Source organism: Mus caroli, chromosome 14 (genome assembly GCF_900094665.2).
Source record: "Mus caroli chromosome 14, CAROLI_EIJ_v1.1, whole genome shotgun sequence".
Lineage (NCBI taxonomy): Eukaryota > Metazoa > Chordata > Mammalia > Rodentia > Muridae > Mus > Mus caroli.
The window spans coordinates 16,089,652-16,105,832 of NC_034583.1; the positions used below are offsets into that span (position 1 = coordinate 16,089,652).

The 16,181-nt window shown below is 42.4% G+C and overlaps 1 protein-coding gene across 27 annotated transcripts in view; it reads right to left on the reverse strand.

Annotated features, from left to right (window-relative positions):
- Positions 1 to 16,181, reverse strand: part of Kcnma1 (potassium calcium-activated channel subfamily M alpha 1) — a 702,678-nt gene that overhangs the window by 41,455 nt on the left and 645,042 nt on the right. For 15 of the 27 annotated variants that reach the window (XM_021182657.2, XM_021182646.2, XM_029468760.1 and 12 more), the window contains 2 exons: positions 3,434 to 3,547; positions 2,515 to 2,595 (listed from right to left, as the gene is read on the reverse strand). In XM_021182657.2, coding sequence (XP_021038316.1) covers positions 2,515 to 2,595; positions 3,434 to 3,547 — 195 coding nt within the window. The remainder of the gene's footprint in view (positions 1 to 2,514; positions 2,596 to 3,433; positions 3,548 to 16,181) is intronic. The other 12 variants (XM_021182666.2, XM_021182664.2, XM_021182654.2 and 9 more) reach the window with 1 other exon arrangement.

Here is a 16,181-nt window from a genome sequence, read left to right on the forward strand (position 1 = left end):
TGCTCTGGGAATCAGAAAAAAAGAGCACATGTATTGGCATATGACTTTCTTTGTCGACAACAGCAGCTGATGGTGGCTATACTATCGTTTCAAGTGGAGCAGTGTCTCTTCCTTGTGTATGAGGAGATGGGTAAGAGACAGCGCTACTTTTGTGTGGCCCCAAGTAGAAGGAACAGCTGTGGATGTTGACCAATCTAAGGATGAAGGATTGGAAGAAAATGTCATGGTGTGAGTCACGTTTCAGTGAAAAGCTTGCTTATTGTTCTGGGATCATCAGTCTTAGAAAGGTAACAGCACAAGCAGCCTGGGCCCGTTTCTCAGAACAGCCACTACATAGGTCATAATGTACGCCATTCCCAATAAGCAGTTACATAATGTGCATTGCCCCACAATGCAGGTGATCAAATAGAGCTGGGGAGTAGCGTGTTAAAGGGGTTCAAACAAAGTTGTTTTTTTCTTCTCATGGAAATGTCAGGAGCCTTTATTATGGAAATATTGGGATGGATGAGGACAGTCTTAAAATGTGTTTGGCCTTGGTTGCCTCTGCGTTTTTGTATGTGCTCATGTATGTATGTGTTCTTGTGTGTATGCATGTGGAAAGTAGAGGTTAACATGAGTTGTCTTCCTCAATCACTTTCAACATTATTTTCTGAGGGAGGGGCTCTCAATTAGCTTTTGGGTTCACCCATTCAGCTAGACTACCTGGGCAACAAACCTCCAGGATCCTTCCATGTTTGTCTATAAGGACTTTCAGAATGACAAGACATCCCTTGGCAAGCTCAGCTTGGATGTGGACGACCAGCACCCAGGGCCTTCTGGAGCACAGCCAGCACTTTACCCCAAGCCTATCTCTGCTGCCTGCCTCTGTGTCTTTTAAGGGGCATATGGCTGAGGCAATACAACAGAGCACACATGCCAGGGTAGGTGACAAAGGGGGAATATCTGCAGGGGTGAAGTGGGAGGAGGCTTGGTATGAGAAGAGTGGTATGGTTCCTAGAGAAGCTAGCCCTGAGAGTAGGAGGAAGAAGTGGCCTAAACCCTAAAGCTTGGAGGGGAAAAAAAATCTGGTCTGAAAGAGGGTTAGGAGACTCGATAACCAAATTACTGCCTTGTATCTGGAGCCTCAAGCTTTTCGCTTTTCCTTTTCCTCTAATCAAAAATCAGGATATTCTAATCAGCTACTAGCACACAGATTCTAAATAAAAAGAGAAATTCTTGGTATGGGTACTTTAGAAAGCTACTGTGGGTATCTGTGTTGGAGATGTTCAGTGAATTTTCAAAACAGTCGTTTGGGGTACACAAGCTTCCTTGGTCTTTTATGGCCCTATGGTTCTAGGAAGAACGATGGAGAATCCCAGGCTTTTAGCCAACAACGCTAAACATGAAAAAGACACCTATCCTATTGTTGAAAACAGTGTGATACTCCTTGACCTGAGTGAATTTGTCCAGATAAATAGCTCTGTCTAACAACAACGCAGGGTTGCATGGTGGACAATTTATTCCTTGGTTTCTAGACACCTCACGAGCAAGATTTCTGTGTTAAAAGCCTCCTCTCTTATTTTGAAATATATTTGGGGGCCAAGAAAATGGAGTGTTGGTTTCACTTGTGAGTCCTGTGAAGGCAGGTGCTTCCCTCCCCTCCCCCTTTGTCTCTGCCAAGAAGCCCTTTGCTGTGTCTATTTAGAAGATCAATCTCCAGTTGTGAGACCTGCTGCTGATGGGTGCCCTTCGTGGGTTATTAACCAAGTCATGGGGAGCCATGGAGGGGTCTGACAAATGCAGCCATGACCAGGGGCCTTTATCTTTGAGATAAATCCACTGTGAACCTCCCAGGGAGGGCTTTGGGCCAGCAGGGCAGGGATAAGAGTATAGGGCTGCCAGCCTGTTCTGCACCCTTCTTGGAATCTGGCTTGAGTAAGAAAAGATCCCCTGGGAACTGGCTGCTTTTTATGGCTTCAGAAGCAGAACTTCTGAGAGAGGGCCTAGTAGGGGGAAAAAGGCAAATAAAGTCAGAATAAAGAAAAATAAACAGCTGGAGGGAAGGCACTGTCTAGGATTTCTTATCTTAAAATTTTTATATTTCTCCTTTGACTTCCTCTGAGAGCTGTGAAGACATGTCAGTCAAACTGACAGCAAGTTGGAAGAGGAATGCCGGGAGGAGGCAGGGGAGAGCGGGCACGCGTGGGATTTAAAAGAAAGGGAGAGAGAAAGGCTTGGGCCACGGAAAATGAATTAGAGCAGAGATGCTTTGGCGGCTACTGCCAGGTCAGGTGGGTGTGATCAAAGGTTTACTGATGCTGTGTGGGGAAAAAAATCATTAAGAGAGGCCAGAACAAGACAGTCGATTCCAACCAGAGCCACAAATAAAACACATTCAAAGCAGTGCCATGGGGTAGCCTTGCTGTTACAGCCAGCGAAATGGAGGGGGTAGGTGGGGGGAGCCAATGAGAGTTGGAAGCACCAAGATCAGAACAAAAGAAAATACTGATGTCAAGGAAGACAAGCACTTCTTACCCAACTCCGTTATCATTAGAATGTGCGTCCCACTGTTTTTTTCCTGATTGACTGATACCAAAGGCAACTTGCCCGGCTTAGCTAATTGGATACAGCATTTAAGGGTCCGGGGAAAGGGAGTGGAGGAAAGTACAGAAAAGAAGAAAAGAGTGAGGGAAAAACAGAGGCAGCATTCTCAAGCTAAGCCACCCGGACAATAGAGAGTCTGTATTGTCTCAAGGGAAGAGCCATTCAGTAGGGGTTTTTTTGTTTTTGTTTTTGTTTTTTTAACTTCACAGAGGCTACCAGAGAATGGCATGGGCATGTCAGAAGTTGGATTCTATTGGCTACAGATTACAGCATTCAAACCCCGCAAATCCCCTCCCCATTCATATTTTGGTCATTGACTAAAAATGACCTTTGGTGAGAATCTCAACTAGGACAGGGTCAAGGTGGGGTTGCCACATAGCAGAGCAGACAGACATGTTACCCCATTCTCAAACGGGATCCATTTTCAGGTGGGAGGGGCTTAGACCCGAGGTTCTGAGCAGGCTTGCAACTGTGGGAGCCTTTGAAACAGAACACTCAGAAGAGGCGCGCCTTCAAGAAGAAGCCACCTGAAGAAGAATTCACGCCTCTTCTCTTTCCCCTTCCCAAATGGATGCCCCGATTTCAAAGCCATTCTCATGCTCCTTTGAAAACAGGAACCAGCAGGAAGAAAACTGTCTATTTGTCTTTTGAGAAAGATAGAACAGTTTTTTTTCCTTCAAATAACCTGCCATATCACTACTCAAACCTTACCTTCACTATCCTCCCCCTGCCCCTCAAGTCCCACAGAAACCTACGATGCCTAAAAAGCTAAAGAACTGGACAAACTCCTTACTTTCTTCATGGTCTGAAAGACAGAACGCCCACGCAGTGAGCTACAGTGACCCCCTACCGAGTTCCGTGATGATGGGAATGTTGACCCCAGTTGTGATGGACGGCTGGCGTAACATCCCGTGCACTGGGCTGTTGTCAGGCGATGATCTGTCCATTCCAGGAGGTGTGAATCCTAGTGGGGAGAAATTCAGAGGAGTAGAAAAACTGGCATTGATAAAAAGTATAGTATACATACAAAACCCTCAAAACGCAACGTACACATTATTGACAAGTCACCAAGTAACACGGGATAAAGTCATCAAGTTTTTTTGTTGTTTGGACATTACAGAAAAATCACTTGAAGCAATTCTTATTCTGACACCTTCCTAAAAGTCCAGACCGTATCAAGGTTTATTCTGCTTACAGTTTCCCCTCTCCTGTGCCTAACTGTCCTTATGTAGGAAGGACTCTATGACCTACAAAATGCTCTTGCTAATGAAAAGCAAGCAAAGAAGCGCACATCATGTCTGGTGTATGACTTGGTCTTGTCCTTCTCTTCCCAAACCACACCTAACATGGAGACATGGGTCACTATGGAGATGGAGTCCAGACAGCTGCCCTGACCCATAAATCATTCTAAGTGAAAGAGAATGAGAGGCTGTTTTAAATCTCAGAAATGTTTTGTTGATTGTTACTGCAGCCTATCTAAACTCATTCTGCCTGTTCTCTTAAGCTGGCTGATTGCATGTCCTTCTGCTTAGTGAGGGAGTTCAGCCCAGAGGCTTTCAGCAATTGTTCTTTGGTTTTAAAAAGAAATGCATAGAAAGTCAACTCTTTTGATTTCCCCCCCCCCAGGACATTGTTTCATTGGCTTACAGATCCTACACCCCGGACATCAATCTTTGAACTAGGTTGAAGTAACAAAAGTAACGTGCTGATACTGTCTGAACCAAGCACTAGAACTATCCTTGAGTTCCTGAGGTAAACTAACCCGGCACTACTGAGAAATCATGAGATTTGTGGAAAAAAAGATTTAAGATTTGGGCTGCCAGGTCTAGTAAAGGTGAGACTTCCTCCAGCCCAGCCCACTGTGTGCTCTGTTAAGGATGCAGGCAAAGACGCACAAAGACAGCAACATTCTCTGTATCATGCCCGCATTGGTTAGCAAATCACTTTCCATTGGAAGCACACAGCAACTGCAGCTGTCAGCCTTGTGCTGTCGTTCACTTTGGATTGTTTTCTGGTTTTCATCTTTTTAATTAAAACACATTTTTGAAGAGATAAGATGGGGCCATGGGTAGTCTGGAACTCATTTATATCTGCCAGACTCACCTTGAACTCACAAAGATCCACCTACTTCTGCCTACTGTGCACTGGGATCAGAGGTGCGTAACACCATGCCTGACTCCTCAGTTTCTCATCTCTATATGGGCTTACCAATGGATGAGAGATTTCAAGGTACAAGGAGACTTGGCTTCATTTCCAAATCGAAGTTGCAAATTGATCAAAGGACCACATTTTGCAGACAGTCACCGGTTGGTAATGAGACAAAGGCTGGGCTGATGCTGCCATTCATTTGGGGATGTCTAGCGCTCAGGAATTCCACGTCCCTTGGAAGGTTCATAAGCACAAAGTGCCAGAAACATGTACAGGGCTTCCTTATTTCCTGTTCTCCTTTATATAAATGTTCTACTGAGTGCTAAACTTTAAAAAGAACAAAAACACTACTTAGTTTCCAGTCCCAGATTGCACCTAATTTTTATTTTTGTAATATTATTACTCCTCATACAGACCAACTCACGTTCAGTGAGTTAGTGTTCATTCTTCTTCCTAAACTTCGGAATCTGTCTGTTTTTCAGCCAACCGCATAACCAGGAGCACACATTTTAAATGTTAGCTGTTTCCTTCCCTTTGAACAGTGAAGGGGAAGAAATAAACTGTTTTCATCAGAAGTTGCATTCAAAAGCATGAAAAATTGCAAGTGACAGCTGTGCAGATTCCGTGGATGTGACATTTTTTGAATTTCTTCAACTTGACAAGTAAACACCTTCCATCGGTAATGCTATATGCATAATACATGGCCTGTATTTTGACAGCCATCATCAAATGCTGACTTGAGAAAATATGGGTGTGCACCTCAAAGAGTAGTGCCCATAAACCAGGCAGAGATACGGGTCATACAGTATTAGGAAAGCTGTATTTTGTTTCGGAGCCTGCAACAAGCCAAAAGCATCCTTTTATTTTATCTTATTTAAAGATTCCATTTTTTTCAGCTGTGGAAAGACTCAGTTCCTTTGAATGAAACGTTCATTTAGAAATGGGGTACTTGTCTCCTAGGCCTCTTACACTTGACTTACACACTCCATTTCCTCTATAGTCACCAAGGCTGGTTCCATCAGCGTCTGCAATTTACAAGGTGTGATGGGGAGACAGACAGTCTTCCACTAAAGGCCTCTCTCTCTCTCCTTCACATGGGAGCCCAAGAACAGGATAGTAATGTTAACAAGAGAGCTCCAGGCAGACCACACGTCCTCCTATTTTGCTCCTTTTCTGCCTTCACACTTTAAAGAGGTAGGACAAAATTTTGAAAGTATAGATTTGTTCTCTTTGTCTCATATAGTTGTATTACCAGCAATGAGACTTGATTAGCATTGGTTTTTTCCCCCTTAGGGGCCCTAATATAGAAAACTATGGTCTGAAGTGCCAGGGTAATGCAACCTCCCTAAATAAACTTGAAGAGACGAGAAATCCTGGTTTATTGCACCTGAGGGAATGAGACAGGAGGATGCCTTTGGATGTTATCATCAGGTCATGGTTGACCAAGAAGCAGATCTTCACAGTGTTCCAGCCTCCACCCTTTTATCCTCAGGATCCCTTCACATCTTTACATAGAACAACACTGGTGTTCTGTACATGCAAGCCTGGACATGTGGAGCATACACCAGGCACCTTCAGCTAGAGACCAGAAAAACTAGGAAATGCTCCAACATGGGAGACAGCCCTGTATTTTGCTAAGTACTAAGTACTAAGACTGTCAGTGTTCGAGATCTAGAGGGAGAAACCTTACTTAGAAAAGGTTCTAGCTTAAAGTTGTGACTTGCCTACGTTTTTGCTTTAATATGTTAACATTATTCTCCATGGAGTTAGAAATCCTTTTCCCAGACTACCTCCTCTCCTTCCAGGGAAGTCCCCTGTCCTGAATCCCAGTGGCAGCTGTGACTGGTATCATTTCTGCTATTCACTTAGCATCAAGCAACCACCCCCTTAACCGGCACTATCTCGGGCTGGACAATCACATTTCATGGGCAGTAGGAAGTATATTAGGCCAGGGAATTCCCTGCTTAGTTGAACTTTCAGCCTATGTAAAACAGGCTTGACTTGTATAAACAAACAAACAAATGAGACTAGCTAAGAAAATAGACTTGAAACTGGAAGTTACAGATCCAAATTCTGTTATTTTCTTTCTCCAGAGTCTGTTAAACTTTTAAAAAACATTTTTACTGAGTTATTTTGTTATCTGGATATATCGTTCCATGCATGCAAATTTCATTACTTTCCCCAGTACAATTTCTTATCTCCCTCTGATGCTTCTTCATCCCATTCTAGGATTCATGACTTTCAATTTTATTTTCTGACCAATTTAGTTTAATCAGGGTCACCTGCATGACTCTTGGGTTAAGACTGTCCATTGGAGCTTAGTTGGGTTATCAGGGGTTACATGACTAAGGCTATGTTTCCTCTTCTCATTGGATCAACCAGAAGTAATTTACTATTGAGGTAGAGCCCCAGCCCTTCCTCCATCCATGCCTGACTGTTGATTGGTCCATCAATTGGGAGGTAGAGACCCAAGCCCCGCCTCCATCCATGCCTGACTGTTTATTGGTCCATTCTTATATAGACTTAGCACAGGCATCTGCTCCTGTTGTGAACCTGGGACTGCAATGACCTTGTTTTGCAAAGATGTTAGTTCACAGCCTTTCTTATTTTCAGGCTCTCCCATTCTTTCTGTCCCCTCTTCCACAATGCCCCCTAAGTCTTAGAGAGGATGGTATATATGACTTGTGTTAGCCTTGTACAGAGTAACCAGTATTCTCTCCAAAGTCTCTGATTCTTCATCTAAAAACCAGAAGCATCCTTACACAGGGAATCTGTAAGGCTAAAGTGAAATGTGCCATAGCTAGGGTGAAGCATACACTCAGAAATGCTGTCTACCAAAGACTGTATTATATGAGGTACTCGACAAATACTGGTAGAGAGGTCCAGCACCCATCAAGACCCCTTCTGCTGGATAAAGAACTGGTAGATTTTGGGGTTTTTTTTTTTTTTTTGCTAGATTTTCTAAAAAAAGAATTTTCACAAAGAAAATGTCTTAGAAAATTAATGAGAAGCCAAGAATCACAGCAGATGTTTTGGTTATAAATAGATCATTCCTGCAATAGTGATGATGATGACGATGATGACAATGATGGTGATGATTAATAATAATAACAATAATAATAACAACAACAATAATAATAATAATAATAATAATAATAATAATACAGCTAGAAGCTTCTCAGGAAGGAATTTGGACACTAGGAAGGCTGCGCTTTTCTTCAGGATTATAGGAAACTGGTGGCCAGCATTCACACAGGAAAGGTTCTTAATTCCAAATAGCAAGTGTAGGCCCTTACTAGAACCTTCTCTTCTCTAGATCTGATTTCTGGTCCCCTTAAATAGCTGGAAGTCATTTGCTTCTTGGAACTCCTGAAACTGTTATCATTCTGTGCTTCTTTATGGCATCTGTGTTCGAGTGAAATCATCTCTACTGTATCTACTGTACTAAACTGAGCTGGGTCAGCCGCTGCAGCTGACCTTCTTCTCTGGATGTTGGTTGTTTTATAGGCTGGACAAGGGAGGCCTCATCCAGGGACAAGAGAGGAAGGGGAAGCATCAGCTAATGAGAAGTCCAGAGCATTATACTTTAGTGAGGGTGGCTTGGAACAAAAGAATTTGACACGCGTACATGGAGGATTCCTGCTAAGAGCTAGGAGAAAAGACAGGGAAAAAGTAACATTGACAATGTTTTCACTGATTAAAAAAGTGTTTCCTCCCTCACCTAAGGCTCAGGGAACATTATGGAGAGAAGGGTGGAAATCCTGTAAAATCCAGGGGATCAGGGAGTTTGCTTTGATTGTGTCTCCTGGTAATGGCAGAAGTTACACCCATGAAATCTCACCAATATGTCTGCCCACATGTGAACTGAACAGGGATGGCAGCAAGGGACAAGCAAAGCATGTAGGGACAAGCCCATGAGGCCTCATTCCTATGGAAAGACTATGGGCAACTAAGAAAGCTGGGAACATGAGAAGTAGCTCTGCCCAGAGAAAAGCACACCAAGTGGTTTCCAGTGCCAATGTTCAGCCCTACAAACATACATTCAGGTAGCATTATACCAATTGAACAGGCTATATTTAGGACTGTATGCATATATATATATATATATATACATACACATGCATACAATAACACTAATTTTTTGAAAGGCCATGAATTTGAAGGCAAGTGGAGGAAGTGTATATACTCTGGAGGGCTTGGAGGGTGTTAAAGGCAAGGGAGAAGTGTTATAATTAAATTATAATCTCTAAAACTTATAAAGTTTCCTTTCAGTTTAAAAAAAAAATAGAAGTAGAGAAGGGACTGGCTATAAGAATACAAAAAGAGAGAAAAGTTTCTGATTCCTGTTGTATATAAACATGTTGGTTTCTGCTGCATCTAAGTGACCAACTACCTATGACACAACCAAACTAGAAGACTAGAAAAGAGCTCTGTGGGGCAATGTAGGCTGAATGTGCTGAAAGGGGGTGAAGGCTCCATGTCACACACTTACAGGGCTCAAAGCAAATGGAAGGATGCTATAGAGCCAAACTGATTAAGGTAACAAGATTGATGGAAAGAGACCAAGATCACACTGCAGGGGAAGGAGAAATTATGTTCTCATAACCTAGGTCTCAAGACCTCCCTAAACAAACACTGTTTTATCAAAGAGGAAGCTTGAGCCTAACCATGGCCTGTAGAGAGGGTAGGCAGTGTGCTCAAGGGCATCCCATGTTGCTAAGCAGATCTCAGATCAGAACCTCACTGAGTTCCCAGGGCTGGCTCCTCTAAGCCAACTCTGTCTTCTCTCTGTGCACCAGACTAGGCCAAAGGCACTTTCATGGCCACCTCATTTAGTCCTCATCACAGCTGTAGGAGTTCAGAGACCAGTAAACACTATCACTTTTAGAAAGAGAAAATGGTCCCGAGACACATGGAGAAGCTGCTGGAGTTTCCCCAGTAAAACGTGACAGATCTGGGGGCCACAGCCAGAGAGTTGGACTTAAGAGTCCAAGCATTAACAACCAATCCAACCATGTGCTCCATGCCCTAGCTGTGTGAAGACATCACCCTCACTCTGCCTCCAGCCCAGTCCCCTCTCTCAACCCCTAGAAGGCAATTTTCAGAGACAAGTCAGCCTAACTTTTTTTTTTAATTGTTTTCACTTTTAAACAATAGCATACAATGACTGGGAGCCATGGCAGTCAGACTTAACCTGCTTTGGTAGAGCTGCCTGCACAGCTCAGTGTATATAATACTTTATTACAGTACTTTTCCATGGGGGAAACACAAAGTACTTTCTAAATCTTCCCTAGTTAAATCCCCAAGCCTTCCCAGGGAGCGAGGGAGATGGAAGCTCTTATCAATCACCTCCCCTAGAATAGATGGAGAAGTGAAGGCAAGTGCTTCCCACACCCCCATGGATTTAACATAAAGGAATTGGCTCAAAGGGTGAGCCAAATTATCTTTTATTGTGTGCATATAAATGATGGTTAGAAATCCATATGCTGCGTTAAACTAGGGAAATAAATTAGGCTCAGTCATCGAGGTTTGCTGAGACAGGTATTCAATATGAAGTTGTAAAAGGAAAGATCACCGTTAAAAATGATCTATAAAGACATGTTAAAAATCAAGAGAAACATCTCATGTTACATCATCTAGGAGATGAATTAGATTTCCTGTTAATGCCAGCAAGGAAAAAAAAATCCCCAAACCAAATGTCAGACGAAGTAAGGATCAATAAAAATATTTTGATAAGTAAATGCAACAGTGCTATTTAACACATGATTGGCGGCTGCTGAAACATCAATTATCCAAATTTCCCATTGCTGCTTATGGGAAAATTATGCAGATTAGAACTTGATTAGGCTTATATCATGAGACTCAATTTAGACTTTTAATCTATTAAGCTCCAATAAATGAGGCATCTGAATAGCTCCCCTGAGCAACTACAGTAATAGCCACAGCAGTCATTTCTACAGTGTGTACGCCAACAAATTTATCAGCAGCCCAAGTAAAGAAAACTCCGTGTTGGAGAGGCATGAATGCTTTCTAAGTTGGATGGGCAGAAATAACCCATGCTTACAGGGTTGGTTTGGGAAAGAGATTATGGGCGAAAGCTACCAGAAAAATCCAGTCAAAGAGAACCTTACATTAACCTTGCAATAGACTAATAGACGTTTTACAGGTTGGACTCTGGATTCTAATGTTGGAATCTAGTGTCAGGATTTATGCAATTTAAAAAAGTTAAAAAGAGATCATTTACTGGGGTAACAAGTTCTTCTGACATTGCCCAAAAGGGGACTCCAACTGACCACTTTATTATTTGTAGGTATACACATAATACATAATTATCCATGTGTATATGCACATGTGTATGTTGTGTGTAAATGTGCCTGTATTCATGTACATATATGTATTGTGTGCCTGTGTGTCATTCATGTGTGGGGAGATGCATATTGCTTTGTGTGTGTCCCTGAGTGTGGCAGTCAGAGGTTGATGCTAGGTGCCTTCCTCAGTTGCTCTTGATGAACTGATGAAGGCAAGGTCTCTCAATGAATCTGGAGCAAACTGATTCTGATAATGTGACTACTTTAGCTAGTCAGTTTGCCTGGGTGGTCGCCTCCCTTGCCCTAAGCACTGTGATTACAGGTGGGCCACTTACTATGTGCAAGCTGAACTCTAACCCTCATGTTTGCATAGCAAACAACTTACCCACGGAGCCAGCACCCCAGGCCTGCCTTCAGTGCCTTTATTAGAGGTTCGTAGGGAAGATAGGATGACCTTAAGCTGAAGAACACAGACTTTTGATGATGAAATCAGAATCCTAAGGGACCCTCTTGTTGGTCTTATAAACTCAGAGATCTGGCTCATTCCCATTTTTACACTATTCAGGGGGAGGACAAATTTGCCCACCTCCATATCTTCATACCATGAACAACTTCTATATAGAGGGATCCTCATATGAGAAAGGAGCTGAAGAGAGCAGATGGCAACAGGTACCCAGTTGCTGGATTTGTTTTGGGGGGTTTTATTGTTTGTTTGTTTGTTTTTGTTTGTCTGTTTAGGTTTTTCAAGACAGGGTTTCACTGTATAGCCCTGGCTGTCCTGCTGTCCTGGAACTCACTTTGTAGACCAGGCTGGCCTGGAACTCAGAAATCCACTTGCCTTTGCCTCCCGAGTGCTGGGATTAAAGGTGAGCACCACTACGCCCAGCAGTCGTTGGATTTGTAATCTTGAACCGAATACTGTCTCTGCTCCGAGTCTCATTTTCTGCATCTGAAGTGGTTGACTAGAGAATCCCAAGAAATCTTGTATCTCTAGCATAGAGTGACTGGTGGAGAGTCACTGCTAGGTAATGTGATGACTTAGTTCTCACAAAACCATCTCTATGACCACACACACACACAGTACACAGCCAGAGGACTATAAACTGGGGTTACAATATTCACTAACATTCAGTAGTCTACCCTGGGGTGAATGAGGCAAGGAAAATTAATCAGGTGGTGAAAAAATAAAAAATTAAGCCAAGCTCTGACATGTGACTACTTTAGCATTTTCAGTTAGATTTCTACTATACCCAAAAGCCCCAATGAGTGCAATTACTGGGGAAAACACCCACGGAGAGGTTTATATATCACTGGTTATCCCTTTTCAAAAGTGTATTATTAATTATGTGTATGTGTATCTGTCTATGTGAGCCATCTGTATACAGGTGCCTGCAGAAGCCAAAGAGGCTATCAGATCTCCTAGAGCTGGAATGAGAGGCACTTGTAAGCTAGGAACAGACTCAGGTCCTCTGGAAGAAGAGAAAACACTCCCAACCGAGTCATCTTTCTAGCTCATGTTATAGATTGTTCTAGCAAAGCATATGAGTTCTTCTTCCATCAGTTTCCCACATGCTTATGAGTGACCAGTGACATGACATGAGTTAGTACCCCTGTCCTAATTCTTTGCTGTAAGTCACACTGATATTATTTTGTGGTGTGATGTTCGTAGAGACTGTATTTCATTGACACATTGGGGAGCCGACGCCACCCACTACATAAAGTGCCTTATCTTTTTCTGCTTTGCATCTGGGACCTGATTCAAAGCACAGGCAATGAAACCAACCAATCAAGTGAGCCTTGACTAAAGCTGTTGGCTTGATATTCATTGTGAGATTCATTCAGCAGTCAGGGAAATCTCACACATGGAAAACAAATGTACTGTCAAGAGTCACCCCTTAGAAGTCTTTCTTGTTAAAGAATGTGTGTGCTAATACTTGCTTTAGAAAGGGCCATGGAAGGAAGGAAGGAAGGAAGGAAGGAAGGAAGGAAGGAAGGAAGGAAGGAAAGAAGAAAGGAAAGGGGGCGAAAGGGAAGAAAGTGGGGGAGAGGGAGGGAAGTAGGATGAATTAAGACACTATTCAAATGCAACTAAAACCACAGATTTGGGGAAAAGCCTAATATCTACCCAGTCAGGTGATTTCATTATTCGAGCATGGTGCCATATGATTGCCTACTGTTTATCTATTGAATTTTTTTTACTTCCTTCTCATTTGTTTTGAAACTTTACAACACAGTATGAATCAGGGGACTTAACACTTCACCTGCTCTTTATTCCAAACTATTTTGTTTTGAAAAAATAGGTGTACAGCAACATATTAATTATATATTAATCCCTTCTATTAATTACATGGTATCATGGCTTTTTTTTTTCTTCCCAATCCATGAATAACACTAAACAGGAAGCAGCATGCATGTCGTGCTTTAGCAAATCAATTGTGTTAAGGAGTCACCCAATTGATATGCTATGGAAAAACGAGGGCATTAAAAAATAACGATCTATTTTTGAAGGTTAAGAAGTATTTTTATTTACGGAAACAACAATATGTCCGATTTTGTATGTTTGAGCAGTGAAGTTAGGATCCTTGGCTAGGGCCATGGCCCAGTCAGGCAGATTCTTGACTTGGAAACAAGAGGACCTGATTCAAATCCCCAGAACTTGTGCAAAACACTTGGGCAGGATGACACACATTTATAAAATCAGTGCTGGGGATGGGCAGATCTCCAGGGGCTTAGCTTAGCCTTCTTGGAGAGTCCAGGCCAGCGAGAGACTCTGTCTCTAAATAAATAAATAAATAAATAAATACAAAATAAATAACAATGGACAGTGCCTGAAGCAGCTAGAAGTTGCTCTGTGGCTTCTATATGTATGCACATGTAGGTGTACATGCACACACACAAACCTATAAACTCACACATACAAATATGCATAGAAAATGTGTAAGCTCACCATGTCTTCCCAAATTTTACTTATATGAGCTCTTGAATGTTTTAAAGGGAGCACACTTCATTCAGGTAATTAGAGATAATTTTAAAATTATAAATAAACCAAAGTTGGAAAGAAGGTGGCAGTCTTAAAGCCTTGTGTGTGTGGTCTTTCTGGGCTGAGTGGAGCTTTGCTGACGTGGCAACTGTTGCTCTGTGGGATTCACAAGTTCATTCTGAGAGGCTGAAGCTTCCAGAAGAAACTGGCCAGACCACATCTCAAAGAGTCAGGAGGCTTGGAGTGAAACAAGAGCCGAGGGGGGGTTCCAGGTTCCAGGTTCCCAGGCCGCTGCTGTTCAATCCCCCACTATTTTATAGGAGCCACTGACTGTCAGAGCAGAGGTCTGACATGGGATGCCCTTTGGTGGTTAAGAAGCCCACGAAAAGCCTCCCTATTTCATGTATACTACTGCAGTAAGGGTGGGCCAAGGCTGTTTCCCAGGGATGAGTGGCCTGTCCTGATTCTTGGTCCTACTCCCACCCACTTCAAACTTGTTGTCTCCTCCCTTCCATTTCCAACCAGCTTTTCAGCCTCTTCCTCTGGGGAGCCTTAGAGGTGTTCTGCCCACACACTGAGTTGCTTCACATAGCTGTCTTCTGAATTCTATCATGCCCTTTCCTGGACGTATTTGAAGTACATGGATTGCTATTATATAGTACTTGCTACATGCTAATGCTTGTACAAGGTTAAACATCTTGCCCTGGCTCCTCTTGATTGTCATCTACCTAGTAGACACCTCATTTCAATATGGCAGAGACCAAACCTGACTTTTCACCATTATTAGCAATTCTCCATTCCTGCTCTGGGTAGCTCTTCCTCCTACTGCCACTATAATGGGACAAAGGCTGTCTGGCTACCAACATAAGGTCTCATCTTTCATGACAGATTGCATTTCCAGTAAACTGGAGGGTTGCTATGTCAGGGAACATGCAGACATATACATTTGCAAGAGGGTGATGTGACGTGGGTGCTAATAAAACACATAGAAATCCGCCCCTGCCTGCTGCCAAGATTATATAGCATTTTGTTTCCATTACATCAATTTTTTTCTCCCCGTTTTGTGAACATTAATCAAAGAACTACAAAGAGCTCATTAAAGTGATAGATTGACTAGAAATGCAACCACCTTTTCATTATAAACAGTCCCCTTGCGTTCTCAGGGCTGAAGGCTTTGTTTCCCAGCATTTGTCTTGCAGTTCAAATGTCCTTTTGCATTTAAAACTACCAAATGCCAAATGGGCCACAGTTGTTTTGTTTAGCATGAACCAATAGCCAAGCAAAACCACACAAGGCAACTCAAACAACCAACTGTATCTTAAATTCAAAGACAGTTAAGTAGCTGTAAAGGACTGGTTTACCAGGTGACAGAAGGATCGGCCACACAACTTAGAAAAACAGAATTCTATCACTGACAACCCTCCTCCAGGTGTCCCTGATGGGTCCTGTGGGTTAAGACCTGCTTTGAGGGTCCAATGACCCTTTCACAGGTGTCACCTAAGGTCATCCTGTAGGTCAGAGATTTACGTTAGAACTCATAACAGTAGCAAAATTGCAGTTATGAAACAGCAACACAATAATTATATGGTGGGGGGGTGGTCACCAGAATAGGAGGAACTATATTAAAGAGTCATAGCATTAGGCAGATTGATAACTACTGCCCTCGAGAAAGGGTGTGTAGGCCAAGAAAGATACTAAGGCGCCAAGCCTTTAACAATCCTTTAAATGAAAGCATTTAATTTTCTTTTTTCTTTTAAGGGATAAAAGATCGTTGGTATATATGGTTTTATTGAAGGATAAATGTATAGTTAACACTTTGGATCTAGAAAGAACAAGGGTGTGCCTGCATGCACATAGTAATTATCACAAGAGGATATGAATAGTGCTAGTTTAATCCTGAGAGTCCATTCCAGGACACTGCCCATGCACATAAGGTGTGAGCACTAACGATTCTTTGACTACAACCTACAGTCAGAAATGAGCTATGACAGACTGATTATTCAGCTTTGTCTCTTTCAGTTTCTAGTTTTGGGGTCCAGGGCAATTTAATTTTTGTTTCTCAATTTCATCATCTATAAATGAAATAGTAACATGCTATGAAGACTGTAATGGGTTGGTGACATACTATATATATATATATATATATATATATATATATATAT